We start from the raw sequence: 26,936 nt of genomic DNA on the forward strand, positions 1-26,936 counted from the left end.
GTAGCTCTGTCACAGAGGAATGCTTTCCCAATGGCTCCAGCCTGTGCAACCAGTTATGCCCTGGGAAGCTAGTTGCTAGTTGCTCAAGTCTAATATTTTGGTTTTGAAATAAAGTGACAAACTAGGAGTCTGATTAAGAAATGTAAAGTGTCAATTCTTTAATATGTTCAACTTGATAAAGGAAATCACTGATAGGTTTCAAAATGCTTGTTATTCCTCTTTCCCATAATAGGCATCTTAAAAAATAAAGTCACCTACCCTCCCCCGCTAGTGGATAAGAATATGAAGAATCGTCTGCGGGAAAAGCTGTCGGATTACAATCAGACAATGATCTCATCCAGGACTACTTCTCTGGGGACAAACGATGGGGTCCGCTCTCCCTCAGACTCAGGAGTGACAGTAAAAAATGTTCGGAGGGAGCAGTCTCGAGACCAGCTCAACGGCATGGCCATGAGTGTCCACGTGGGAACAGGACATGCTGACACCTCAGACTCAGAGTAAGTGCTATACTGGAATGCCCTGACAGGCCTCCCATAGCTCCAGTCTTTCCCTTAATTTTCCAGTCCCAAACTCCAACATGAGCAAGTATTTTATCTGGATATTGAACCAGAGTACTTTACCAGTGACTGTCCTGATGTCTTGTCAACACCATGTCCCCAGGCCATGGCCTTTCTCTGACAACAAGGCCAAAGTAGGTACCGTAGGCAAGCTGCCACGGCACCTGCCACTGGTCAGCCTGGCATGCTCTGAATTAGCATGCTGTCGCATGTCCAGTAAGACTGGTGGAAGCTGGTGAGGGTGTCTGGCAGCCAGCACGGAGGAGAGAGTGTGAGGGCAAGACCCCAGTGAAGAGGTTTCCTGAGGAAATCCAGTGTTTTGATAAAGAAAGGCACTAGTCTGGTGGAAGGAAACAGAATGAGAGTTCAGCTGCACCTTTTGCATGATGTAAACATGCTCTTGGACAGCAGATTGCATGAATCTGTCTGAAGCACCAGATTTCTAACAGGTTGTGAGATTCGCATGTGAACCTTGCAGCTTCACTTAAGCATCAGCTAAGTACTTCCTAGAGCCTCCTCTAAAGAGTGCATTTCTTATGTATTGCCAGGAAATGTTTCTCCTAGATGGTCTTCCCCTCCAGGGCAGCATCCCCTTGCAAGTGTTGGAATGGCAAGGCATGGTAACCTTACAGAGCATGAGCCCTTACTAAAAAGAATTAGGTGGGTTTGGGTGGAGTGGTTTGCCTGTGCCTGTTTAATCCTAAAACTGCATGATTACTTCTTCTCACTAACAGAGGCAGTAATGAAACTTCAATTTGAACCATCAGGAAACTCTGATTGCTGCTGGACTCCTCGCTGTGGGGTCACTGCCTGCCCACCTTGGACTTCATTGGAGTGGCTGCGTAGTGAGGAGAACGAGGTGGGCACTGATCCCCACGTGGTTTCACATTATGGCAGACTCCTGACTGCTCACAGCAGAGACGCTGCCCAGATGCACCTGCCACAAGGCTGCTATGTGGCATGCTCCACGCAGCGTGAGCCTGTGCCAAAAGGCATGGAAATGGCCACAGAGATGCACTGTGAGGAACGGATGCCCTCTCGCAGCGTGGACAGTGCTGCAGGGCTTGCTTATTACTGGGGAGAACCAAGGGAAAATGTTGTCGTTATCACTGCAGACCTACTGTAACTCAATCCATCAGCCTTAAGACATGCACCAGGAGACATCTCTTGTGGAGGTCTGTCCGGCTGCTTTGGCTTGTTCTGGGCTCTAGGGAGGAATATCCCTACAAGTGTCCTTTTGTTTCTATGCCAGCATCTCTATCCACCCCCTCATGGACATGTTGTCTTAAGGGAAAAAAACAAAACAAATCCTTTATATATATATATATAAAAAGTGTAGATACTTTTATATATTTTGTATGGTGTTGCTAAAGAAAAAGTTCCTTTGTATATTTTACATTTATACTGATCTTAATTTGATAATAGGAAAACAACTAAAAGAGGTTTTGATATTTTTTATATGAACATTGCACAATTTTACTTGAATTTGGCGTTTGATAAAGTAACTGAGGTTTGCATGGAAACCACCTTAAGATGCGGCGCAGTTTTCAAAGTAATGCAGTAAAGATTACATCAAAATCCATTAACATAATTTATAAGTTTTGTTGACAGATTTTTGCATCACTTTAAGGACGCAGTGTGGTTTTTTTTTTTTCATAACCTCTTCTAAAAATCACAAGATGTGTTTTCTGTTTGTGTTTGTGTTTCATGGTGTTTTGACCTCTCAAGTGCATTGAAATGGTCAGCAACCGAACTTCAGAATTAAAATAAGTCGTATTTTCATCTAAGATTTCAACACAATCCTTATCTGGATTAAGTCAAATCATTATTTCTCTTTCCAAGAACATGAAAACAAGTGGTGTCTTTGTGTGGCAGCTTTTGGCTTTGGTCAGGCTCCATCACAAACCAGCATTCTGCTCTCCCAAGAGGAAGGCCCTCCTCCCATGGGTAATTCCTGCCTCAGGCACAGTATTTTGTTTTACTGTTAATTTCTTTCCTACTGGAGTCAGTATATTTCTGAAGCAGAAATACAAATCTTAAATGATGTCCAAACCTCGCTGCCTGGCTCTTTCACAAAGACCTGGCCTTCTTGGTGTTTCAAAGAGCACACAGAAGGCAAGGTTTTGTATTTCCCACAAAATACATTGGTTTCACAACCATAGGAGAGTTGTGTGGCCTGTTTGCCATCTTCGCCATCTTGCAGTGTTACAGGAAAAAAAGGAAAAAATAGTATGAAAAAGTTTGCATCCAACCTGCCTTCTGACACCAAGGCTTTCTTCAGGAGCTCCTCACTCACCATAGTGCTCTTTTTGGTTGTGTAACTGTGAAAGGGAAAAAAGAAACAAACCCCAACAGGCTAAATAAAACACAGGAGTGGGGGGAAAATAAATAAATAATATATATTATAATCTTGGGTTTGTTATATTCCTATTCATTTTAAAATGTATCAAGGAGGCTTTTGGGAAGGGGAGAGGGAGGAAGGATGCTGTTCCTTTAAAAATTATGCAACATACTGTGTGACATTTTCTGACTGAGAAAGGTTTGAATGTTTTAAGGGTCTGGCACTTGGCTGTGTGCTCAGGCATTGTGTATAACCCACGCTAGTTGTTTTTACATCTGTGTATGTATATTTTGTCCCAGTGAGATGTAGGTAGATTTTATTTTGATCAGAATTGTTGCAGTAAATGAGGGTCAGTTGTATTAATGACAAAAAAAAATAAAATTAAAACTTATTTTTATGACTTTTTAAAGCTTTATGGCAGATTAGACACTGGAGGTTGTTGGTTTTTTTAACAAATGTATATTTATTAATGTGCAGAACACTGGAATTGCAGCACAGATGAAAGGAGAATTTACAATAAATTAAGAAAAAAATTTGTTTTTTGAACTTCTGTTCTTTCTCTGGTTGTTCATTTTATGTTCAGTACCGATGCTGAAGGTCCATGTGGCTTTTCCCAGGATTCAGAAACCAACAGGAGGTAACCATGGCCCTTGCAGACAAGGAGGCAGGAAATCAACAGCCACCAATGCTGCACCCTGCAGGGTGGTGTTCTGTGGGGGGTTTGGTCTGTATGGATACACTCATGCAGAGAAATCTCCCTTCCACACCAGTGCCCTTTGCTGGGGTGGGGTACCACCATGTGCATTGTGTTTCAGTCCAAACCCACAGCCTTTCTCACACCTGGGAAATGGTTCATGGAAGAAAAACACCCTCTGCTAATCCAGAGCAAAACGGACAGCAGTGAGCTGCACATCTGCCAGCTTTATGGAAATAAAAGTGTTTGTCAGTATCATCTGGCCAGCTTTTCTATACACGTTTCTAAATGTTAAACAGTAAACTCAGAGGGTAGAGGTGAAATCAAAGGATCTTCAGTCTGCAAACAGCTCTGTCAAAACTTGCCATCAAACAAAACTAAGCAATTAGCCCAAAGGGAAACTCTTATTGTACAAATGCATTTTTGGTGAAAAAGTGTGTTCTCAAGTATTAGCTCACTTTGCTGTGGAAAAGCAGAAATAAGCCTCAGGCTTTCACATAAACAGGACAGTTACAGGGCAGATCAATGATCCTATCTCCAGTAATGACCAACTGCAGATGCTGAGGAAAAGAGGATTATCAGCCACAAGTTACACGGGGAGGTGACCTCAACATGGTTCACAGCCTCCAGCACACTGCAGCTCAGGGCACCCTAGCAGGAGGAGTTGTGGTATGTGTTCAGGAGGAGACTTAATGGGGTGCTTGGTGCCATGGGTTAGTTGTTTAGGTGGGTTGGATTGGTTGATGGGTTGGATGCGATGATCTTGAAGGTCTCTTCCAACCTGGTTTGTTCTCCTATCCTGTCCTATCCTATCCTATCCAGCAACCCATTTTTCCCTCCTCTTGTGTTTCAATCCTACATAAAATTATAGTACACAGTGAACTGCCTGATTTGGTTACAAGCAGTAGGAAGTTACTACTCATCTTCAGCTTCAGTCCTGTCTCCTGGACACAGCAATGGACACCTATACTACAGGTACCACAAAAGGCAGTGAGCAATCATTTCTCAGTCACCTGCAGGTCAAAGAGGACGGCAGGCTCCATCCTAGAGTACTTGGGTTGTCTGTTTCCACCTGAACAGCTCAGATCTCTGTAATTGTTCTTTGCACAGAAACGTAAGTTCATCTTTTAGCCTGCCACCTTGGCCTCCTTCAACCCCTTTCCAGGACAGCCCACAAAAGGCAAGCACAAGGCCTACCAAGAATCAAAAAAATTTTTTTTTAAATCTCCAGTTAATTCCCTTTTCTTACCCTAATCCTTACAATGACATTTGGCCTAAACAAATGGCAAGAAAAAAGACTGCAGGACTAGTCTGTGTGTGATGTACTTGGGCCCCGCACCCTCTTCTGCAGAGCTCCTGCCTTGCCTTTGTGCTCCTGTTTGTACGTATGCAATTCACTTTTCCTCCCTGTAAGCAGTGTTTTGCCCTGGAACTTTCCATTTTAATCTTTTTTGGTGGTGGTGGTTTTGATTTTTTTATCCATTCTGCTTTCTTGTAATTGTCTTGGATTTTAGTCCTATCTATGAGGATGCCTGGAGTCCTTTGGCAGCATCTACAGCCTTTACAAGCTACATTTTATTTCATCTTTCAAACCATGAATGAAAATATCAAAACTAAGCCCAAGAGGGCTCTTGTAAAACTTCCCTTCTTGCCAAGTGAGTTTTGTGCCTACCTCATATGGATTATCATCAGCCCACACCGACTGTGTTTCGCCTATGAGGATACAGCATAAGGCAGCATCACACCATTCACTGAAGACACGTCCCATCTGCTGTTACTCCTTTATCCGCCATGCCAGGTGCCGTATTAGAGCAAATGAGATTAATCGGACCCGTGTTGCAAAGGGACCATGTTAATTCATTACTGTCTTCTAAATGCATTAAAGTATTTGTTAGTACCCCCAGGAGCCCCCTGGAGCTCTGTGCTCAGCTTGTGCCTCCCCTGCTGTCTTGCTCAGACATCCACTGCTGCCATCCCTCTGATCAAAGACCACTGTGAGTAAGATACCCCACTCCTTCCAACTCAAATAACACTTTGAGCAAATAACAGATATTTTATTTTCTGTATTTGAAGGGAGACTCAGACTGCCATCTCTCTGAACCGGTGCTGCTCTGCGTCAGGAGACACTGCAGAGGTGGAGCAGGACCAAGCTACCCCTTATGGAGAGGGCTGTGCTTAAGCTGAGAGATGCTCTGCTCTCTGACAGCTACTGTGTGTTCCAGGGCCATCCTCAGTCAACACAGAGGACAGCCTTCAGCCTAACATGGCCTAATGCTTCTGGAGCCCATCCTAACCTTCACTAAACCAGCATTTATGTCAGATCCCCTTGTGAAATAGGAATTAATTCAAAAGATCTGCCTTTCCAGGTGCTGCTGCTCTCTTTCATTAAAGTAGTTGCAGTGCATCCATTTGGGTGGTTTCCTGTATTAGCTTTTCATGGGTTGTTTTTTTTTAACCCCCATGCAACTATAACAGCTTGCAAAAACACCACCACTTTGGCTAACATGTAGAAAAACCTCTTGCTTTTGGTCATTTGACAGCAACTCTTTGGAAGTCCATCCTGAATGATCTTGTTCACATGTTAAGCCCCTGTCAACCTTTCCAACGAAAAATGTTTTTGTTTGCTCATATGCTCAGGGAAATAACGAGCATGTGCTATTGTGTACACACATAAAGAGGGCAACTGAGGCAACGAGTTCCTGTACATGATGTCTTTAAATGCAGTGAAGGTATTTATAAAGTACAAGTCATTCCAGCACCACCTCTGCTGGGGGAGAAGCAGAGGGGGTAATCCCAACCTCCTGCAAGCACATGTGGCCCAGCTCCTGTTCCTTCTGCACAGTCCTGTGATGGATGTGACTGGTAGATAAGGAAGTCTGTAGAAAAGCATCAGTGGAGAGAGTCCACACCAGCATTCATCCCCACAGCCACATGTTCCCCTCCCTATCCCAAACCCCCTACCCCTGAGCCCATCAGCACTGCGCTGCTGTGGCAGAAGTACAAGGCACAGAAAAATAGAGAAGTGAGACAAACTCCACATGTAACACACCAGAACTTCTGCAGCCAGGAACAGCACTGGCAGGTTCTAGATGGGCTCCCATGGGGATGGCAATCCCAACGGATCCACAGTCCACAGCTCCTGCTCCAAGCTGCTGGGCACTGCTGCAAAGTCATTCAATGGCAAAAGAACTCCTTGTGCCAGCCAGCCCTTGCCAAAGCCAATAGGAGCATTTGCAGCAGAAGGGCAAACAGGTGGGTTCTACAATGACACAAGTACTTAGAAGGGAGAAAACCACCACATTTATGGCACATGGCAAGCCACTTGTAATAAAATAGCTGTGCCAGAGCAAGCACCCTGAAGGTACAAAAAGATAAAGAGCATGTGTCAGTCAGGACAGCTGCCTTTCTAGTGCTGGCTCATCAGGGTTAAAAACAAAAAAGAACCTACAGCAGTAATTTAATTAGCTATAAAAGCAGCTCCCAAAAGATCAGCATGTTTCAAGACAGGAAAGAATACTTGTTTTAAAGGAAGTAAATGTCCCTTTCACCTGGATCTGTTTCAAGTGGTCCCATCAGGGTAGGAGCATCCCACTCCTACCCAACAGCATCAGCTGTCAGGAGCCAGGAAAGCAAGCAGGTTTCCAGGGGAAGCAGTAAATCAGGCTTGGACTTTGAGAAAAATTGGTACACTTTATTACATCTTCCAATTTTTCTGGATAAAACAAATGAGAAAGCGTGAAGTGGTTAACCCCTTCACTTCCAGCTGTACACAGAACAGGTTTCAGGGGTGAAAGGGTCATGGAATAGCCCTGCTATCTTAGAGGTTAGGGTTTGTTCTGCCAGTTTGGAATGGTCAAACTAATGGGAACAAACAGGTAGTCAGGAGGGACTGAGCTGCCATGTCACCAAAGCAAGTCTGACACACAGCTCTTCTCCAGTGGGCTGTCCAAGGGAAACCACTTTCCCAGCTGGTCTCATCTAGGTTATGCCAAGCACAAACCAGAATCTTGCATATTTTCTTTCTTGCTCACTCAAGTGACATTTCAGCTTCCTATGTAGTCATTTGCCCTATGCATGGCTTACAGCAGAGCCAGTGCCATCGCAGCTGAGGTGAGCCTGGAGAGGTTTCTGTTGACGCTGGCCCCTCTCACTGGAGCAGACCAACAACAGAGTGCTCCAGTTTCTTGCAGAGCGTTTGCCTTACCTCAGCTGGTGATGCAAACACCCATCATACGTCTCCTGGGCTTCACTGGAAGCCCTACCTGTGTTAAACCTGTCTCTCTCTAATTGGAGATGGAGGAGCCTTGCCTGCTCTGGGCTGGCTTTTCACAGCAGGTGCTCAATATGGCAGCAGTAGCTACCAGGATGAGTTGGGGCTAATGCCCACTGCAATTAAGGACTTTGATAGCTGTGGCAAGCAGCATACAAGTATAGTTGCCAGCTCAGGTTCCCAGAATAAACCTTGTGTGCTTGGATACTTTTTACATGCCCTTTCTGATCTGTCAGTGATGCTCAGCCTCTTGCAGCAAGCCATCTTAAAAGTCATCAGTCTCAAATCCTCTCAGTTACGAATTCTCCTGATTTCCCTGAAATTACAGTATCACAGTATCACTTAGGTTGGAAAGGACCTCGAGGATCATCGAGTCCAACCTATCAACACAGACCCCATGACTAGACCCTGGCACCAAGTGCCACGTCCAATCTCCCCTTGAACACCTCCAGGGTCGATGACTCAACCACCTCCCTGGGCAACCCGTTCCAATGCCGAATGACTCGAGGAAACACATCGGAGAAGGACAGCCCCTGCTCAAGGAAATGTCTATATGGCTTAAATAAGGTTCAAGCCCCAGCTACGACTCAGTTCACACAGACTTTCCTTGTGCTATCTCACTCACCCTAAAAGCCAAGTATAAAACGAGCTCATAGCAGAAACACCTTCTTTAATATTTAAAGCCAGCATAGGTTATTCTGACCCGCTTCTATAGGTATACAATATCAATAAGTACTAACAGTACTGTTGTACTGCATAGAGCAAATTTTCTGAGTTCCTCTGTCATGCAGATGGTTGGTGGGACACAACCTGTGGAGTCTTTCATGTACCCCCAGAGAAGAGGAATAGATTAAAAAAATAGGTGACCTGTAGAAAAACTCACCTTGAGTTACTAGATTAAAATAAAAACTGTATTTAATCCAGTGTTGATCTTAACTAGATATGAGGCATCTGGTGGATTTATCTCACCTTTTGTATACCAGTTCTTTTTACTATTTATAGTCCATATTTCTTTAATGCTGATGATTTTATATAAAGCCTCATCCATACCAAATGGGCTGAGCTTGCTTTGCCACCAGACAGGAGCTGTAGCAGGGCTGAGGATGCAGACTTTGAGAGGTACAGATTGCCAGAGAGATCTGTGCTATTATTCATTCCTTTTTTTAGATGTAAATTTCCATGAAATCCTTCAAATAAAATCTATTGCCGGTTCCAACTCCTCAGTCCCTCCTCCTGTGTTGTAATAAGCAGTGTGCATGGCCCAAGATTTTCCTGCTGTGATGGTGTTCATTAGCCATAGAGAATGCAGAAGCATGGAAGGCAGAATCCCTACAGCACCTACCCTAGGGAAGAGGAGCACGCAGGGCATCTTCCCTGCTGCAGAGAACACAGGTGAGCTTCTCATCTCTGTTCTGACCAGATTCCACTAAAATCAGAAGAGAACTGGATGCACAGAGGGATGAAATAATTGGCTTCCATCAAGTGGATACTACATATCTCTTGAGTCTTGTCTGTCCCACATAGAGACCTTTTCAGAGGCAAAAGGAGTAAAAGAAGAATTCACCATTTGTTCAAGAGTCCAGCTTCGAGTTTGGCAGGTCAACCCATCCACCATCCATAACTGCTGGGTAAGAGCTCCTGCTGACACTGCTTGCAGAATGTGTCCATCAAATTGCAAGTCCAGAGATAGAAATCCAGGAACCCTGAAGGGAAACAAAACACTTGGGGAATTCCATCATGAGGCTCGGCAGCGCTGCTGGAAAAATCCAGGACAGAGCCAGTCAGATCGCTTTTCTCTTGATGAAACGTCTTACTGGAAGTAGGTCTGCTGCCATTTTCCCCCCACAGGAACTGATGTGCTTTATTTATAAGGCTAATGTTTTCACAGAAGCATCCTTAAAAGATGGTGCCACAGAATTACCAAAGTCCATACTGGGGTAGTCCCCTGGGAAAATGTAATGTTTGCCCTGCTGCCAGAGCTCTCACTGGCCTGACTCCTACTGTGACCGCAGCCTGGCCCTGACGGGAGTTAGGCTCTACAAAGGTGCTGCTTCTCAGCTGGCTCATCGGTGTGCTGAAATGACAGTGGGGCTTTACATCTGCCGTGAGCAAACTTTCCTGAGTTCTGTGAGGGAAAACTCTTCCAATCTATTGGCTCAGCAAAAAATCAGGGGGGAAAAAAATGGGTGGGGAAGCAGGGAGGGAAACTTCCCAAACATGGACCCTTCAACGCTCTTTTCTGTAACCTTTACCGCCCAACGAGTCCTACGCGGTCGAGGGGATGAATGTGATGTCCTGGCGCCCCCTGGTGCTGAAGCTGGAAATGGCATGCTGAGCGTGCTAGGTTGGTGTCATGATAGCATTTTTGATGGACAATTCCGTTGTGTTTAATTCATTAAAGCATGTAAATACATATATATGCAGAGAACGCTTTAAAAAAAATGCTAATCATAAACTCTGCATGGCTGCAGGTACATTCCTCATCAGTGAGACATCCTTTTCACATACTGTCACTATTGTCTACCATGTGTACTACCACAATGCTCCTAACATCCACATTTCCCCTCCTTCTCCTCCTTTTCTTACATGGAAAACAAATCTTTATAATTTTCTTACCTGTTTGAATTTGGGAGTTTTGGTCTTGGTAGTAGTCAGTACTGTTGGTAGTAGTCAGTACTGTTGGTAGTAGTCAGTACTGTTGGTATTTCTTTGCTTGGTGAAATTAAACAATCTATTTATTTAGAGAAGCAAGCATCTGAGGCATTCAGAGAAATACAGAGTTTCAGCCTGACTTTCTCTCTGATCCATACACATCCTTACTGACTGAAGAAGGCACTGTTGCAGAGCAAACAGTGCTGCACACTTCTGTGGCCTGATTCTAAGGGTGTTTGATAGTACAGAGATCCCTCTGCAATTCAGCTGCTGCCCCTAGTTGCAGAACCATTTCTCACACAAACGGGCAGCAGAAATCCTCACCAGGCCTTCTTGTGCTGAGGTCTCTAAGCTGAAAAGGTTTTTTTGGAAACAGAATTTGCATCCTTAATGCTGAAACAGGACGACCCTGAAATCCAGACCCATCTCATTACCTGCAGGAACATGTCAGCACAGGTGGTTGCACACAGTCGTCCCCAAGGTCCAGAGGACAGCTCGGCCTTGTTCACAGGGGCTGAATGGCAGTATGTACACATACAAACTTAAATACTGCATCCACAAAACTGTTATTTTTTGCTTATAATTATGCTGGAAAGATAGACCTATTTTAAACCAGCATGTCAGCTTTATTCCTTGTGGTTTGCAGCTACAGAGAGCAGGCATGTGAACATTTCTGAAGCAGGAGGATGAAAGGGTTTTTTTGTCCTACAAGCTGATGTGAACGCTAAGAGCCAATGCCTTTATTGCTGGGGCCATAAATACTGAACTGCTGCAGTGTGAATGAAGTCACTCACAACATTTGTGCGACATTTCACCTCTCCACAGAAGCTGTCCAGGCAAAAATAGAATCAGAGAACCCTGATCTCCTTGCATGGGGGGCATCCATGTCCTCCTGCTCTAGAAGACCAGACAGAGGGAGGAACACTGCAAGAAACCACAAAACCAACCAGCAGAGCAATTGAAACTGATTTTACACAAAACTTTCACAATATAACTGCTCTTGGAGTGCAGTTTTTCAGTCATTATGCACTCAGCAACCCAGGTTTTAGGGTATAACAGAGGCGTCATTTCAGTCCTAGCCTTCAGCTGACATGACATCGTGGTTTTTCAGTTACACGATCCAATCCTTGTTACCATGTTCTTTACTTTAGAATGGAAAAGTTAGAATCTTTTAGACCAAATATTTCAAGACCTAAAAAGCTTAATAAAAGAGATTGAAAGTTTAACCACCTGCTTTCAATTTGATGCCCTAAGTAGGAGAAAATGACCCCCCAAAAGTGATAAACCAATGAATTTTAAAAAGCATGTGGCTTCTGCAATGGGGGCGGAAGGGGCAAGAAATTAGCTTTCCAGTCAGCCTGCTCTTACCCAGTTGAAGCCAAACCTTTGCCAAATTCCAGCCTTGGCAAAGGCTGCATGAGAGACGGTGTCAGTGATGATCCCTTGCGGGGATCAGGACTGCCCAGCACCAGATACCAAACTCCAGTCCCATCTTGCTCTTTTACCTCCTTGTCTTCAAGACTTTACAGCTGTGCCACTGCATTTTCACAACCTTCTTGTGCTGGCCCAGGCTGGGCTGAAAGCCTCTGGGCAAGTTGGAGCAAGAGATTCAGGCTATGCTTCTAGACACAACAGTAACACACACTGGCTGGGTGGAACTGGTGCTACTGAATCCACTATCCTCTTTATAATCATGGTCAGAAAGGGTGTTGGTGCTGCTCATCTTGTATTTAACTGCCAGAAAAGGAGACATGTGCCTCTATAGCCTTCTCTGCCAGGCTTCTCCAAGCGGTGTCTTTGTGCATGAGAATAAAATTGTCCTTGCCAGAATCCCTACACATGAAATGAGCAAGGATCTCATGCAGAATGTCAGTAAAGATCCTTACCCAAGAAATCACATGGGATGGAAAAAGAAACATACCACCCCCTCAGAGAAGTACAAACTATTTGGAAATGGTCTTTTAAACACACAAGCCTCACATTGCTAGATATGTGCAACCTGCTGTGAAACATCCTACGCAAGAACCTATTTGCAATTTGAATTTCACAAATGCCTAAATCCCAGCTCCCAGCAGTATGGTGAGATTCACTGGCAGCAAGAGCATCAATTGCTTTATCATGTCAAAGGTCTGTGGTTATCACTGTAACATGAGGTTGAGTTGCACCGAAGCCAAGAAGCCTCCATCCTTCTCTGACAATGAGTCCACAGTAATCAAACCCTGCCCATACACAGATCAGGTTTCTTTAGTTGAACCATGAGGTTCAACTCTGATGACAAAAATCAGTCCCTGATCCCCAAAAATTAATTGAGACCATTGCTAGACATTCCCACAGAACAGCATGTTAGCTTACAAAATATCTGACAGATATGGAAGAGCTGATAAGTGAGAACTGAAGCATCTGTCATACAAGGAGTAGCTGAGAGTTGGGCACTGTTCAGACACAATGCAAGTTGTGGAGTCCTTGAAGGTACTGAAAATCTATTTGCCCTGCTTTAAGCGGTGGAGTTGGACTAGATGATCTTCAGAAGTCCTTGCCAATCTCTGCAATTCTGTGAATTTTAAAGTTAATTTTGAGGACACAGAAATGGCTATGCCCTTTTGCTTGTTCTCATAGTTGAGCCTACCTCTACCAGTACAGTATCAAACAACAAACATAGCCAAGAGTGCTGAGATGAAGCAATAATGAACAACAGATTAGTAAAATGCAGAACATTTGTGAAGCTTTTAATTGGGACATTCACTTGAAAACTGATGAGGACAACATTGAGCATTAACTCCTGAATAATTTAACACCACATTATGCCAAGACTAAAGTTTCAGGAACGATAAGGAAGACACTAGGAAAACCACATGAAAGCTATGACCCAGACCTGGTAACACAAGTCTGACACAAATCAGTTGATGTGAAGAATGAATATTCTTTGCAGCTAACCTGCACTTGGACAGACACTCTGAAGACTGACTTTTAAACTGGATTGATTTTGGCACCAGTGAAAAAAAGATGGCTTTTTTCCCCTCAAAAGCAGCTCTACCATAACATCAAATAAATACAAAAGACTAACAGTCTAGGTTTTCGCCACAGGGGTCCCTGAACTGTGTTTAACTTTACTAGACTAACAGGTAGACAGTCTTCTCCCCTGTTCACTTCCACACTTTGAAGAGACTAGAGTTTACTTTTCTTACCAGAAGAAATAAAAGGAATTCTTAGAAGACACTGAGAAAAGGATGTACATGTAACCCAAGCCTTCAGATCTGCTGAAAAGCTCTACTCATGGTACAGCTTTCCTACTGCCCAAACTGGATGCAAATCTCAACATTCCACATCGATCTGCAAAGTCCTGCTCCTGCACAGCTTTACTTTAGGGACTTACCTCCTACTACCATGTCGAAACACAGGCATTTGTTTTTGTTGACTTGCTGTTAATAAAATGTAATTACAAGCTTAGGGTGTCCTCAGTATACACCCAAGTTTTATAAATTTAGATAATCTGGACAAGATTGTTCAGCTCTTCCTAACAGCACTCCACTTTGACACATGGGAAGATCCAGTTAGTATGTCTATATTATAAGTGAGCTAGACAATAAGGAAATGCATATTAATTTGCATTTTTCTGACACAAAACAATGCAGCATTTTCTCCAGAAGACAAACCAAACTGCCTCTGCCTTCAGTTGTTAATAAAAAGAAAAATTAGTCAGTTGTGTAAATCAGGACTGATTTTATGCCCCTTGATTTGTAATTCTGAATTATGTAAACACCTGAACCACTACTGAATACAGCTTAAGAATCTAAAGCATTTCTTATAAAACTATGTAAAATGAAAAGCAACTGGTCATTCAAATGCTGAACTAATGATATTTATCATCAATTCTTTTCCCACAGTTCGAAGCACAAAGATACATTTACTGTACAACCACCTGTCCCTAGGGAAAGGACATTTGTATCTTCAAGAAAACAATAAATATTTCTTTTGTGCATAAAAGACAGAATTATGATTTCAGATGTGATTTTTATGGCAAAACTCTTGTATGTGTAACTACTATTACAGAACTACCTTAAGACATCCTTTGATATGTATTAATATCAATTTCACCATCCAGTCCAGCAAAATTTTCCACACTGGTTTTAGTTTGAAACATGTTCAGTGCTAACAGTCAAGAGCAGGGACTCAACCTTTAGAACACACAGATCAACAGGAAAATATGGGGTGTATTGATTTTATTAGACAGAAAATTCTTCAAAGTCCTTCAATAGACAAACCCATGTGTTACGTTGCTGGTTCTGTCTTGTCAATCTCTTCCTTCTTTGGATTCTCATCTCTGTTTTTCCCCTGTTGCATGGTGTACACCGAGGGGCCTATCCTTAGGATCTTCCCACTGCCCAAGCACTCATGACCCTTGTAGAATACAGCAAACTAGGCAATAAACATAGGGAAAAGTCTTTTCAGCAGCAGCAAATAGCATAGCGAGCAACAGTAGGCTGTGCATGACCTGCTGGACAGTGACTCTAATCTTTTACATTTGATCTAAATCTTTGGGGGAGGGGGGAACAACAAAAAACAAACACAAAAGTATGTGTTGGTTTATATGAGCATAAATATAAATATGTTGGTGAAAATTTCATCATGAACTTCTACAAGGTTCTCTCAGAACCCTTCAGTTACTGAGGTGGAATGGACTGTGATGCAAAGCTTCCATTCCCAATGGGGACAACATATGTAACATCACCCTCAGCTTTACTGGACCTTCCCCAGGCAACTCTGCACAGACCGCCTATCTCTCAAATTGGGAAGGTGACAAAGGACTACTGGGCAGCTCATCTAGAAAAAAGTCAAGTGGGGCTCCCTAATGTGCTCAGCAGGTTTTTGCAGGAGAGGAGGAGCAAAGACCTCCTGGCCTTGTCTTGCTACGTTGTAGTAAAGAGTCCAGTTACAGGCTCAGCAACTTTTGGCAGTCAGGAGCTATGCCTGTCATCAGCTCTGGCTGGAGTTTTCTCATATTCTCTTAAGTATATCTCTCTCTTCATAACAAATAGTTCTCAGATCATTTCCTTCCTGATGTGTCTCACACTGTCTTTCACTCACTTTTGGAGAAGGAGAGGGAAGACAGAACATATTCTGGGAGATGGCATGCAAAAATGTTTGAGAACCACCAGTCTACAATGTGATGAAGGATCTTTCTATTAGCAGTGTTAAAAGGCACCGATACACCCTTACGAGGCACAGTGCTGCTCCTGGACCATGAAATTCACTGGACACAGACTGTCACGGAACAAATCTGAACACTAAAACCATATTAAGCACCCAATCAGCAACTGATTCCTTTTTACACCTATTTCTTCAAGACAACAACATATACAATTGACTACCAGAGATGTTTTCATGTTATTTGTAAAACTTGCAAGCCAGTTTCTGAGACTACAGATAACAACAGACCATTTAAAATTAGAAACAGTATCCTTCAATATATTGATGAATAATCAAAATAGAGCTAACTGCTCTCCTACACAAATAAATTGACTATTTTGCTCCAGATATTACAAAAAAAAAAAAAAAAAAAAAAAAAAAAGAAGGGCTGGAGCACCTCTCCTATGAGGACAGACTGAGGGAGTTGGGGCTGTTCAGTCTGCAGAAGAGAAGGCTCCCAGGTGACCTAATTGTGGCCTTCCAGTATCTGAAGGGGGCCTACAGGAAGGCTGGGGAAGGACTTCTCAGGATCTCAGGTAGTGATAGGACTAGGGGAAATGGAATGAAGCTGGAGGTGGGGAGATTCAGGCTAGATGTGAGGAGGAGGTTCTTCACCATGAGAGTGGTGTAGCCCTGGAATGGGTTGTCCAGGGAGGTGGTCAAGGCCCCATCCCTGGAGGTGTTTAAGACCAGGCTGGACGAGGCTCTGGCCAGCCTGATCTAGTGTGGGGGGTCCCTGCCCATGGCAGGGGGGTTGGAACTAGATGATCCTTGTGGTCCCTTCCAACCCTGAATGATACTATGATACTATGAAAAAAAACACCAAAACTTTATTAGCCACATAAGCCAAAACACAAAAAATGGAGGAAAGTAACTTCTAACAACTTACCTGCCCAGGAGCGATAGCTCTCGCTGGCTTCACTAGTGTCACCCACACACTCCCATCTTGGTTTAGAGTCAGAACACAAGGCACTAGAGCAGAAAATGGCCAAATGCCTACCAGTTAATATGTTTATGCCAAAAAAAGGAAAAACCATCACAAGGTTAAACAGATGTAAGTGAAGATACTACACAGAACTGTTTCATAAAACAGAACTGGCTTTATACAGACACCACAGAAAGACATGCTAAATTATTTCAACTGTTTCTGCAAAACTACACCGAACACACTATTGGAGTTTCACAAACTGAGTAAAACTAAGAACAAAGCAAGGTGTGATTACCCAGTGCCATCTGGTGCTGAAATCTGAAATGACATTCCATCATTTTATCTCTAACAAGCTCTGCAGGAGGTTCCTCTGCTATCCAGTGCACTCTGTTTGTCCGCAGTAAGTCTCTGTACAGGGCAGGGTGATTCGTTGTTGGTGCCTCAAAACACAAACATTTTTTAATGCCAATTTTTTTGCTAGAGCATGTAACTTGTAAAGCATGAAATATAGAAGTACTGAGCCACTTCAAAATGAAGGCAAGATGAGTCAAAAAGCAAGCATTTATTAGTATTTAATCAGCTTCCAAGAGAAAGCCTTAAATTAAAAAAAAATAGGCTAAAGCAAGCCTGAAGTATCTGTCAGCCTTCTACACTGGAGCCATGTCACTTCCTGTACTCTTTCTCCTTCAATCATATTTCCACCTTCTTCAGGATGAGTTCAGATATCTACTGCCTTCTTTATCCTACCTCAACAAGATGCTACCTCCTTTGTCTTAATTTTCTCAACTCAACACTTCCCAAACAAAGGTGTGGCAAACACACAACCTTACTGTAAGGCATAAAAAAGTATTTCTTAGTGGACCTGCCTGTTTCCTCTCAACTCATCCAGTAATGGTATTTCCCCAGCAGGCACATCAACAAGCAGAACAACACATCATTATAATCACATCACCAACAACTGCATGAACAGCAAGAAACGTTAAGGCGGCTAGCAAGCTGCAGAACTCCCAGTCATCTCACAGGAATAGTCATTAACACCCCAATTATTTGTGTTGTTATATATATTCTGTCCCAGCTTTCAAACTGACTACTTCTTTTACTAGAAAAAGAAAGTAGCAATAAACAGCAAACTAAGATAATACACACTTTATATGCGGTGTCGTAATAATCACAATAAAAAACCCTCAGGTTTTAGGGAAGAAAAATGAGACCTCATGTTTTTTTTTCAGTATTTGCCCTATTCAAGTAAAGCCAGTTTGGACAAGATGTTTCAAATTTGCTTATGCCGCACTAGTTGGTTCTTGTTTTCCCAAGAAGAAACCCAAGAATTGTGCTCAGGTTAGAATCACATTTCTGCACAGCAGGAGTCAGAAAGCGCTTTTGTGAGACACTTGCAATACCAGTGTTAATTAACTCACCACAAAGATATCTCCAGTGCTGACATCTTTGTCTACAACGAACCAAGCGTCCTTCAGGCCTGCTAGTCTAGCCCTCTGGCCTATTGTATAGAGGAACCAACCTAAAGAAATATGAAAATGTAATGCTGCCAGCAATCTCACATCTTTCCAGAAAAAAAATGCTAATATTTCCCAAAAGCTTTACCACTGAACAAGGAATAACAAACCAAGATGTCTTAGAGAAGTGTGCCAAACTAATATAATTGTGAAAGTTTTCAACTGCACCTGAAGCATACAATTTCAAACTAATCCCTTTCAATTGTGGTATTCTTAACATTTATTTATTTCAGCTTCAATTTGTGATTCTGCAACCACTCAGTTTCCCTCACTTTCACTGGTACATAAAACATCCTACAGAAAATGACTTTGGAGGGAACTCAGTTCTAGCAGCTAGAACTGAGGAGAGCAAAGGAAGGACACAGAGAAGGAAAGGAAAAGATAAACTGCCTGTGCTTGGTGTATTTTATATGCAAAGTTTAGGTACTAGAGTCTGGAACTGCAGTCACAGTCATTCCTGTGTGGCTGAAGGAAGAATTCAGAGTAACACTAACAATTTCCATTTACTTTCTTGCAACATGAAACAAATAGTAGAGCCTTGAACTACAACTGGCTCTTAGTTATTGTATAAAGCAAGCTTTCCAGGATTATTAGAAATACCAAACTGAGAAAAACCTGTAGACTGGTTTGGAATTTCACAAAATTAGTCCCTCCAAATATAAGCAGTATTGTTCCATTTATCTAAAAGTAGTTGTTAAGGTGGGTTAGTCGATTACCTTTGTGTGTCCCCATCACCTTCTTATCTTCAATGGAAACAAAGTTACCTGGTTGAGGTTCTAAATACTACCAAATAGGAAGAGATTAAGTTACAAGACAGCCCCCCAAAACCTCACAGTATATTTCAAGTTCTGTCACTACATTCTCTTGAAGCTAGAAAATAACTTTGTAAAAAAGCAAACCCTGCTTAAGCAGCTTACCGCCTCTGTCCTAATGTTGCTTTAGCGAGAACTAAGCAGGAAGGGCAGTCCCTATCAGCAGTAAAACTGGGTATCATACCCCCCATCCTCACTTATGCCAGAGGACATCTAGATTCAGCCACTTACATCCTAACCACCTGTCAGAGCCTGGCAGGCACAGGAATGCAAGTTCACATACTCATTTTGCTACAGAAAGTGACTGGTCACTGGTAGAGGGACAAGAATCTTCCCTCAGGCTGCTGGCATTAGCTTTTAAGCCGGCTTGAGACTGCAAAAGGGGATAGGGCATTGCTACTTAGAGTGGGCCACAAGCTGTTGCAGATTTTTCTCTAGACAGTGTTACAAACCAGAATAGAGCATAAAGACTGTCATAGATTTAATGTGGCTCACCTCAAGAAGGAAATTCTCAAAGTTTCTTTCGCCAATGAAACAGACTCCCATACTCTGAAAAGGAAATGTGGTATCAAATCCATAAAAGCAGAGAAAAGTATTTGAAATAATGCCTACTAATAACCTGTCCAAGATGGATTTCTCCCCCACCTCCTCCTCTGTACCAAACTATGGCAATACACAAAACCACATCTGCTCCAACATAGGTAACCTGATTCTGTACAGTATCAACAAGACCCACAAGCACAGAAAAGAAGTAATGGGAAATAGAACACATTCAATAAATAAATACCTTAAACCTTGGTGACTATATTGTATGTATATTAAAAACAGAAGTACAAAAGTAACACAAATTATACAAGTAATAGTCTCTCTCTAGAAAAAAAGCTTTCAAAATTAATCAGGCTTTCCTTCTCCTTTCAGTGAAAGCCTCTACTCATTAAAGTCCATTAACAGCAGGCAAATATAAATATTAAAAGCACTGAGACAGTATCAATAATACAACTGCTGCCTGCGTGGCATTCTTTCAGCATTAAGTGTGAGCTCTCAAAGATACAAACCTGTTATTTTAAAAAGAATGAAAAAACAGTATGATGCAATTTCTACAAAGACATCCTGAGAAGCAATTACGGTGACAAAGCCTTTAAAAGCTATGGAAAATACAGACCAAAGGCTTCTCACCTGCTGTGATAGAGAATGCTTTCCTTACAGCTCACAGCATCCTGATAAATTGTTTCACCTTAGCTTGGATACATTGATAGACAAATAACCTAAAAGCTACAATAGACAACCAATCACAAGCTCATAGAAGTACTTTTAAGCATGTGGACAGCTATAAAACTGCTTCTCAATCTATTCTATTCTGGTGCTCAGAAATGGACAAGCTGACAGAGATTCAAGTTCAGAAAACTTAGAAAAGTCTATTTTAGAAAGAAAGACAAATCAAAAGAGTTTAAGTGTTACCATGCCTCTTTTTTCTTTAGCACGTGATGAAGGCCATGCTCTGCTGCTATCTTCTTTACATAACTTTTTGTTAAATCCCCTAAAGGGAAAATGGTTTTCCTCAAAGCATCTTGTGAGATCTGACTTAGAAAGAAGGTCTGGTCTTTAAAGAGGTCAGCTCCTTGAAGGAGTTTCACAGCTGCAAAGTACAGAACACATAAAGCACCTCAATATAATCCCCTTCAATAGCTCAACTTCCTTTAGTGTTTTGTTTGACAATTAATATTTCAGTTTTGTTATTTCCAAGTAGCTGTTAAAGAGATATTGAAAAACCTGTTTGGGTAGTTTTCTCACCATTAGAATGATTCTTATTTTGTACAACACAGAATCTTACAAAGTCTTACGTTGCCTCATCTATCACAATATTGCACACATCACTGGAAAGAGCATCAACACAAAAGAAAATGAGGATTCAAGTATCAACATACTGCTCTTCAAACAGCCAATTAGTTTTGCCCTGAAATCATCCTGACATAGATCAATGATGTGAACAATCAGAAGAGTTATGTTCAATGCCCAAAAGAGGAAATTCTGATACCTTTTCTTCAAAATAGATGAAGACTCCTGACTGCCCTGGTGAAATAAAATCAGTACAATTTTTCAGTCATGTTCTGTCCAGTCTAAGAGTCAAAAGCTCTACTCTTGCACAAACTCTACTTACATGTTTTTTTAGTCAAACAAGTATCAACCACAGGCCACCAGTTCAGTGACAACTAACACAGTATCTCAGTACCTGGACCTGCTTAGAATATTAGAAAATACTAAAACTGTGACTTACAATCTGTCACAAGTATTGATGTTGATCCTGCTGAGGCCATTTCAGTTTTCCAGAAACAAAGTGAAAACAAGGAAACGAAATGCTTTTAACTGCAGAACCAACCAATGAAAGCTGGGAAGCTGTAACAAAAAAGTGCTCCCATGACAGCTTTGGCAGTAGTTAGTTTGCAAGTTTCTTTCCCTCTGGATATTATAGCATGCTTCTCATTAAACATCAGAGCTACTTTACTGCATTTATGGTCCACTGCAGAGCTATTTGGAAAGTCTCTACATTGCCATCCAACTGTGATAGTGCAATGCAGAGACATACCCAGAATAGCATTCATCAAGCTGGCTTCACTACTGGTAACAACAGAACCACTGTGGTGCTGAGATCAACCTCTGATTATGTACAGCCACAGGCAGACTATAAAAGGGAAGAGCAAATCCTGCACTGTGGCTACCAATACCTTTGCTGACCTAAAAATCATGGCCTTAAAAAAAAAAGTCTGCACATGCTGCACTTGCACTTTGCAACTGCAGCGTAGGATGGAACTTAGTCTACCTGGGAAAGTGAGGATTCCAAAGGAGAACAAAGAATTAAGGCAGAATAGTTGAATTACTGAACAAAATCCTGATTGTTCTTTTTGTTTGAGTTTTTTCCCCAATAAAATAATATACAATCCAATTTATGTATGAAACTATGCTACTAATTGTCATGTTTCACATCTAATTTTAAAATTCCACTTATGCAAATCCCCATGATGTTGTCTATCTATACTATATATTGAATAGCCAAAAAATACATTCCCTAAAATAGAAGAAACAGTGAAAACTGAAATTGTATGTAAGCGACGGAAATACTTGATAAAGATTCTTTGAACACTTCTCCTGGATATGCAAGATGAGCCCCATCTCCTTAATCCACACAGCTCCTCCAGAATGTTCCTTACTACTGAAATGCTTATTCTAACCTCTCTGCACCTGGATTAGAACTCTTAAAATAGCAAATCTTTGACTGGTCAGGGTAATTTTCAGTAATGCAAAGCCTCTAGTTTCCACAACCAATCTTCTACAAAGGCTGGGGTTTAAATGTGTAAAATAACAAACTTCCCTGATTCTGTGACACAAGAGAGTCTAAATTTCTCTGTTATATCTGGATGAAATGCCAAATGAAGAAACCACTTACTATTTCTAACTTCAAAACGGTTTCTGAAAAGCCTCTGTGGTCTTTTAGTATGTTTCTGTTGAAACACTTCCTCATCCTCTAGTGAGGTCCTAGCATAATGCCCAGTAGCAATCGCATCTGCTCCTGTCAAGAGAAAAAAAATTAGAAACAACAAAGCTACACACTTGAAATTCACAGTTTAAATCAGGCTTATGAACAGCCAGTAAGAAAAGCATAAAGCAATGTCTTCTAATAATTGCATTCCTAGCAATTAAGTGACGAAATCTATTTATCAACTTCTGTCTTTGTACTTCAAGGACCACCTAAGAATGTAAAACTTAATGGTCAGGTCAATGTACATCCCTGAATTAAATCTGTTCCCACCTCTGACGAACTTGATCTAGTGGAAGATGTCCCTAGCCACAGCTGGGGGAGTGGAGTCCTTTCAAAGTCCTTTCCAACCTGAACCATTTTGATTCTATAAGTAAAAGCAAACTTAAAACTAAATACTTTGCAAATATCAAAAAACTGTCACAGAGAATAGAATAGGATAGAATAAAACAGATTGGAAGAGACCTTCAAGATCATCATGTCCAACCCATCATCCAACACCACCTAAACAACTAAACCATGGCACCAAGCACCCTATCAAGTCTCCTCCTGAACACCCCCAATGATGGCAACTCCACCACCTCCTCAGGCAGCCCATTCCAATAGGCAATCACTCTCTCTATGAAGAATTTCTTCCTAACATCCAGCCTAAACCTCCCCTGGTGCAGCTTTAGACTGTGTCCTCTTGTTCTGGTGCTGGTTGCCTGGGAGAAGAGACCAGCCCCCACCTGTCTACAACCTCCCTACAGGGAGTTGTAGAGAGCAATAAGGTCTCCCCTGAGCCTCCTCTTCTCCAGGCTAAGCAACCCCAGCTCCCTCAGCCTCTCCTCATAGGGCTTGTGTTCCAAACCCCTCACCAACTTTGTTGCCCTTCTCTGGACATGCTCCAGCAAGTCAACATCTTTCCTAATCTGAGGGGCCCAGAACTGGACACAGGACTCAAGGTGTGGCCTAACTAGTGCAGTGTATAGGGGCAGAATGACCTCCCTGTTCCTGCTGGTATGTGAATTAAGCATGCAAATAAATTCATTTTTTTCCCCAATCTTTTCAAGAGTTTGTGTCCTTTAAGCATTCCCACAGCACACACTCTGCACTGATACACTTGAAAATGTCTTACCGAGGTTATCCATAGCATAATGAAGAAAGTAGTTGAATTTTATATGCTTATTACACACAATATCAGGATTAGGAGTCCTTCCCATTTCATACTCCTTTAAGAGGTCACTGTAAAAAAAAAAGATTCAAATGTATGCTTACTGTGTACATCAGAATTAGAACAAACCTTTATTAGAATAAACCAAACCAGGTTGGAAGAGACCTTCAAGATCATCGTGTCCAACCCATCAACCAGTCCAACCCACCCAAACAGTTAACCCATGGCACCAAGCACCCCATCAAGTCTCCTTCTGAACACCTTCAATGACGGCGACTCCACCACCTCCCCGGGCAGCCCATTCCATAGCGCAATCACTCTTTCTGTATAGAACTTCTTCCTAACATCCAACCTGAACCTCCCCTGGCGCAGCCTGAGACTGTGTCCTCTTGTTCTGGTACTGGGTGCCTGGGAGAAGAGACCATCATCCGCCTGTCTACAGCCTCCCTTCAGGTAGTTATAGAGAGTGATAAGGTCACCCCTGAGTCTCCTCTTCTCCAGGCTGAGCAACCCCAGCTCCCTCAGTCTTTCCTCATAGGGCTTGTGTTCCAAACCCTTCACCAACTTTGTTGCTCTTCTCTGGACTCGTTCCAGCAAGTCAACATCCTTCCTAAACTGAGGGGCCCAGAACTGGACTCGTCTCTCACAAAATATTTCTGTTCAGAACTAAACAGCCATGTTTAATCTTTCAAAGTGACAGTCCAATGGAGTACATACCAAAAGTTACTGTCTCAGCTGAACAGGCAATAACTTAATCTGTAATAATGCTACCACAAGCTGGGGCTTCATTTTAGAGAGATTTTTTTTCCTTTTTTATTTTTTTCCTTCAGAAATTCAAGGAGTTTCTCAAAATCATGATGATGATGTTTTACACTATCATGCAATTAAAGTGCTTATCTTTAGCTGCCTGAAAACACTGAAATAATAACTAATGAAATTAAGCCAGCAAACAGTAATGCACTGAGCTATCAAAAGGCCTGATCACTGCATTTCTTTGTCCTTCCCAGTCACTGAAGCCAAAAGGAACTGAAGGCCTAGACTGGATTCAAAAAAACACCAACAACCCTAGTATTTGCTCTTACTTTTCACCCTCTGAAACAGAATCAATTGCTTCTTCCTTACCATGTTACACCTTACTTTCATAAGCAGAAAATAAAGCAACATGTCTTTTATTTTGTCTAACTCCTTATTAACAGTTCTGAAGCCAACAAGTCATACTAACAGTTAAACCACCTGAGTCTACCCAGAGCTGCCTCAGCACTGTACCCTTACGGTAACACAATGCTCCTTTGTGAACACTGCCGGAGTATGCTGGAAGCTTTCTATAAAGACAGCATAAAACCAGGCTCACAGGAGTTCGAAACTTCAAGTAGAGTACAGAACTGGAGAAAAAGCAATGAAGAATGCCTACTGACCCCCTTGCTGACATAAAAGATCTGAAACAGACTTTGCACAAACCAAAGCAAGACCTGGAATAGGTCTCTTGACAAAAAGGTGGGTTTTGAGGAATAAACCCTTAAATAGAGATCCCAAGAAGGAGTAAATTCAAGGTAAATGATGACAGTAAAGAATAAAGGATTCTGGAGCAAATTAAAGCCATTTGCAATAGAGTGTTTGTACTATGAAATAATAACCAAAAGAAAAGCCAATCTTCTGTAACATTTGATTCACTGCCATTTGCAGATACCCCACAACCCTCAACAGTTTGGATACCATTTATTTGTTGTCTCAAATCAGGAAGGAAAAATGGAGTAAGTTTTCCCAAAACAGCAATGCTTTCTTCACTGACCATACAAACGCTTAGTGCTCAACTTGATGTCATTTCAATACGAAGTAGCATGACTAGGTTATTCTTCCTTGTCTTCTAAGACAACAGAACCACTTAAAAGGGGATGAAGCAAATCAGGAAACAATTTTTCTGTGATTATATTGAGCACATAAAAACTAAATCATCTTGTTATACTTCCCTTCTCCTGCCTCCCAAGAAAAAACCTGCTAGAACTTTCTTCCCTTAAAGTGGAACACACTCACAGAAAACCTGAACACCCTCTTTTGAGGACAGTTTCAAATTTGTTGTGTTTAAAGAAGCAAGGTTAGTTCATGAACAGCTTGTGGTAAACTGGATTCAGCCCATGTTAATGGAAACACACAGCAGAAATTAACATACACAGACAGTAACAGCACCTTATTACAAGGGAGTTTTTCTCAAGTTATAGTAAAGTAGGGGCAGTATGTGGGAAGCAGAAGAAATGAGCAACAGAGCAACAGCTACATGCTCATAATAAATAGGGTGAAACCTCTTACTTTAATAAATAAACATATTAAAACCAACCTATCAATTCTTAATGATGAATCAGAAAAGAAATAATTACTCCTGTATTTAAGAGGCTTTAGTGCTTTCTCACAGTATTGATAATACCACCTTTGCCCATTATCTGCCCATCCTCACTTTTCACAGTAACACAGTACCATGTTATTTTAAATGTGTTTCTACCTGAATACTTCATTCCAGTATTCCTTCACGTAGGAAACCTGATGAAAAGGAATATCAAGCTTCTGACAAACCCGGTAAGCATCTTCACAATCTCTGTCAATGGAACAAGCTCCTTGCTCATCCAGAGGGTCCCAGTTCTTCATAAAAACGCCTATCACTTGATAGCCTATGAAATTAAGGTAAGAATATAAAGTGAAATTTCTATAGCTTTAACCCAAACCCCTGTGTTTTCTAAGACCTCAGTAACTGCTTCCTTCAAAATATACTTGTCCTGTAGTAAGCACACACGCTGTCGAACTTTACAGTACAGTTAACGTATGACTGGTTTTCCTTTTTCCCTGTAATTAATGGTTAAAAGTAAGCTCTTCTAGAAATTAACACAATGACATTTCAAAACTCTCGAGTCTCTCCTATCCTCTCCTTTACCGCTCAGTTCTGCCGCCGCCTCCCCCCGCGCGGGGCGCCCTCTCGAAGGGGTCCTGCCCGAGGCGGGGCTGTTACACTCTCTCGGAGGGGCGGGTGACCGCGGGGAGTTACCGACCCGACTGGGCCGGGCAGGAGGACCGGGAGGAGGCTGAGAAGGGGACGCGTGGTTCCCACAGCACGCACCTCGGCGGCGCAGCAGAAGCGCTGCCACGGCACTGTCCACCCCTCCGGAAACGGCGCAGGCTACGCGACGCCCGGCTGCCAGCATCGCCTCTGCCCGTAGAGGCCACGGCACCGCCTTTTCCGGCCGCCCGTCCCTCCGTTCCGGCGGCCGCGGCTCCGGGCCTGCAGCGCCCAAAGGCGCTCGGGGGAAAAG

The 26,936-nt window shown here is 42.3% G+C and overlaps 2 protein-coding genes across 3 annotated transcripts in view; one reads left to right on the top strand and one right to left on the bottom strand.

The window, feature by feature from the left end:
• The window catches only part of CELSR1 (cadherin EGF LAG seven-pass G-type receptor 1), a 171,073-nt gene extending 167,629 nt beyond the window's left edge, over positions 1-3,444 (top strand). The window contains exons 34-35 of the mRNA XM_068166429.1: positions 233-497; positions 1,292-3,444. Of these exons, the coding sequence (XP_068022530.1) occupies positions 233-497; positions 1,292-1,316 (290 nt within the window). The 3' untranslated portion in view covers positions 1,317-3,444. The remainder of the gene's footprint in view (positions 1-232; positions 498-1,291) is intronic.
• Positions 3,445-14,717: 11,273 nt separating this feature from the next.
• On the bottom strand, positions 14,718-26,842 carry TRMU (tRNA mitochondrial 2-thiouridylase). 2 transcript variants are annotated; one of them, XM_068166445.1, is made up of 11 exons: positions 26,744-26,842; positions 26,135-26,300; positions 23,605-23,711; positions 22,398-22,520; positions 20,419-20,591; positions 19,451-19,504; positions 18,860-18,926; positions 18,048-18,148; positions 16,925-17,069; positions 16,591-16,673; positions 14,718-14,930 (listed from the first exon to the last, which is right to left on the bottom strand). In XM_068166445.1, the coding sequence occupies exons 1-11, from the start codon at positions 26,826-26,828 to the stop codon at positions 14,784-14,786; spliced, it is 1,251 nt and encodes a 416-aa protein (XP_068022546.1). In that variant the 5' UTR covers positions 26,829-26,842; the 3' UTR covers positions 14,718-14,783. The 2 variants fall into 2 exon arrangements, with proteins under 2 accessions (XP_068022546.1, XP_068022558.1); XM_068166457.1 differs by lacking the exon at positions 26,744-26,842 and adding an exon at positions 26,561-26,618.
• Between the last annotated feature and the right edge of the window lie 94 nt (positions 26,843-26,936).

Source organism: Melanerpes formicivorus, unplaced genomic scaffold, assembly GCF_026170545.1.
Source record: "Melanerpes formicivorus ecotype bairdi unplaced genomic scaffold, bMelFor1.0.p_v2 SCAF_3, whole genome shotgun sequence".
NCBI classification, from domain to species: domain Eukaryota; kingdom Metazoa; phylum Chordata; class Aves; order Piciformes; family Picidae; genus Melanerpes; species Melanerpes formicivorus.

Coding starts and splice junctions, on each gene's coding strand:
- TRMU (XM_068166445.1), bottom strand. CDS start 26,828: ATGCTGGCAGCCGGGCGTCGCGTAGCCTGCGCCGTTTCCGGAGGGGTG. Junction 26,301..26,743: donor GCTTCTGCTGCGCCGCCGAG/GTGCGTGCTGTG, acceptor TTAATTTCATAG/GCTATCAAGTGATAGGCGTT. Junction 17,070..18,047: donor GCACTGGAGATATCTTTGTG/GTGAGTTAATTA, acceptor TTGTGTTTTGAG/GCACCAACAACGAATCACCC.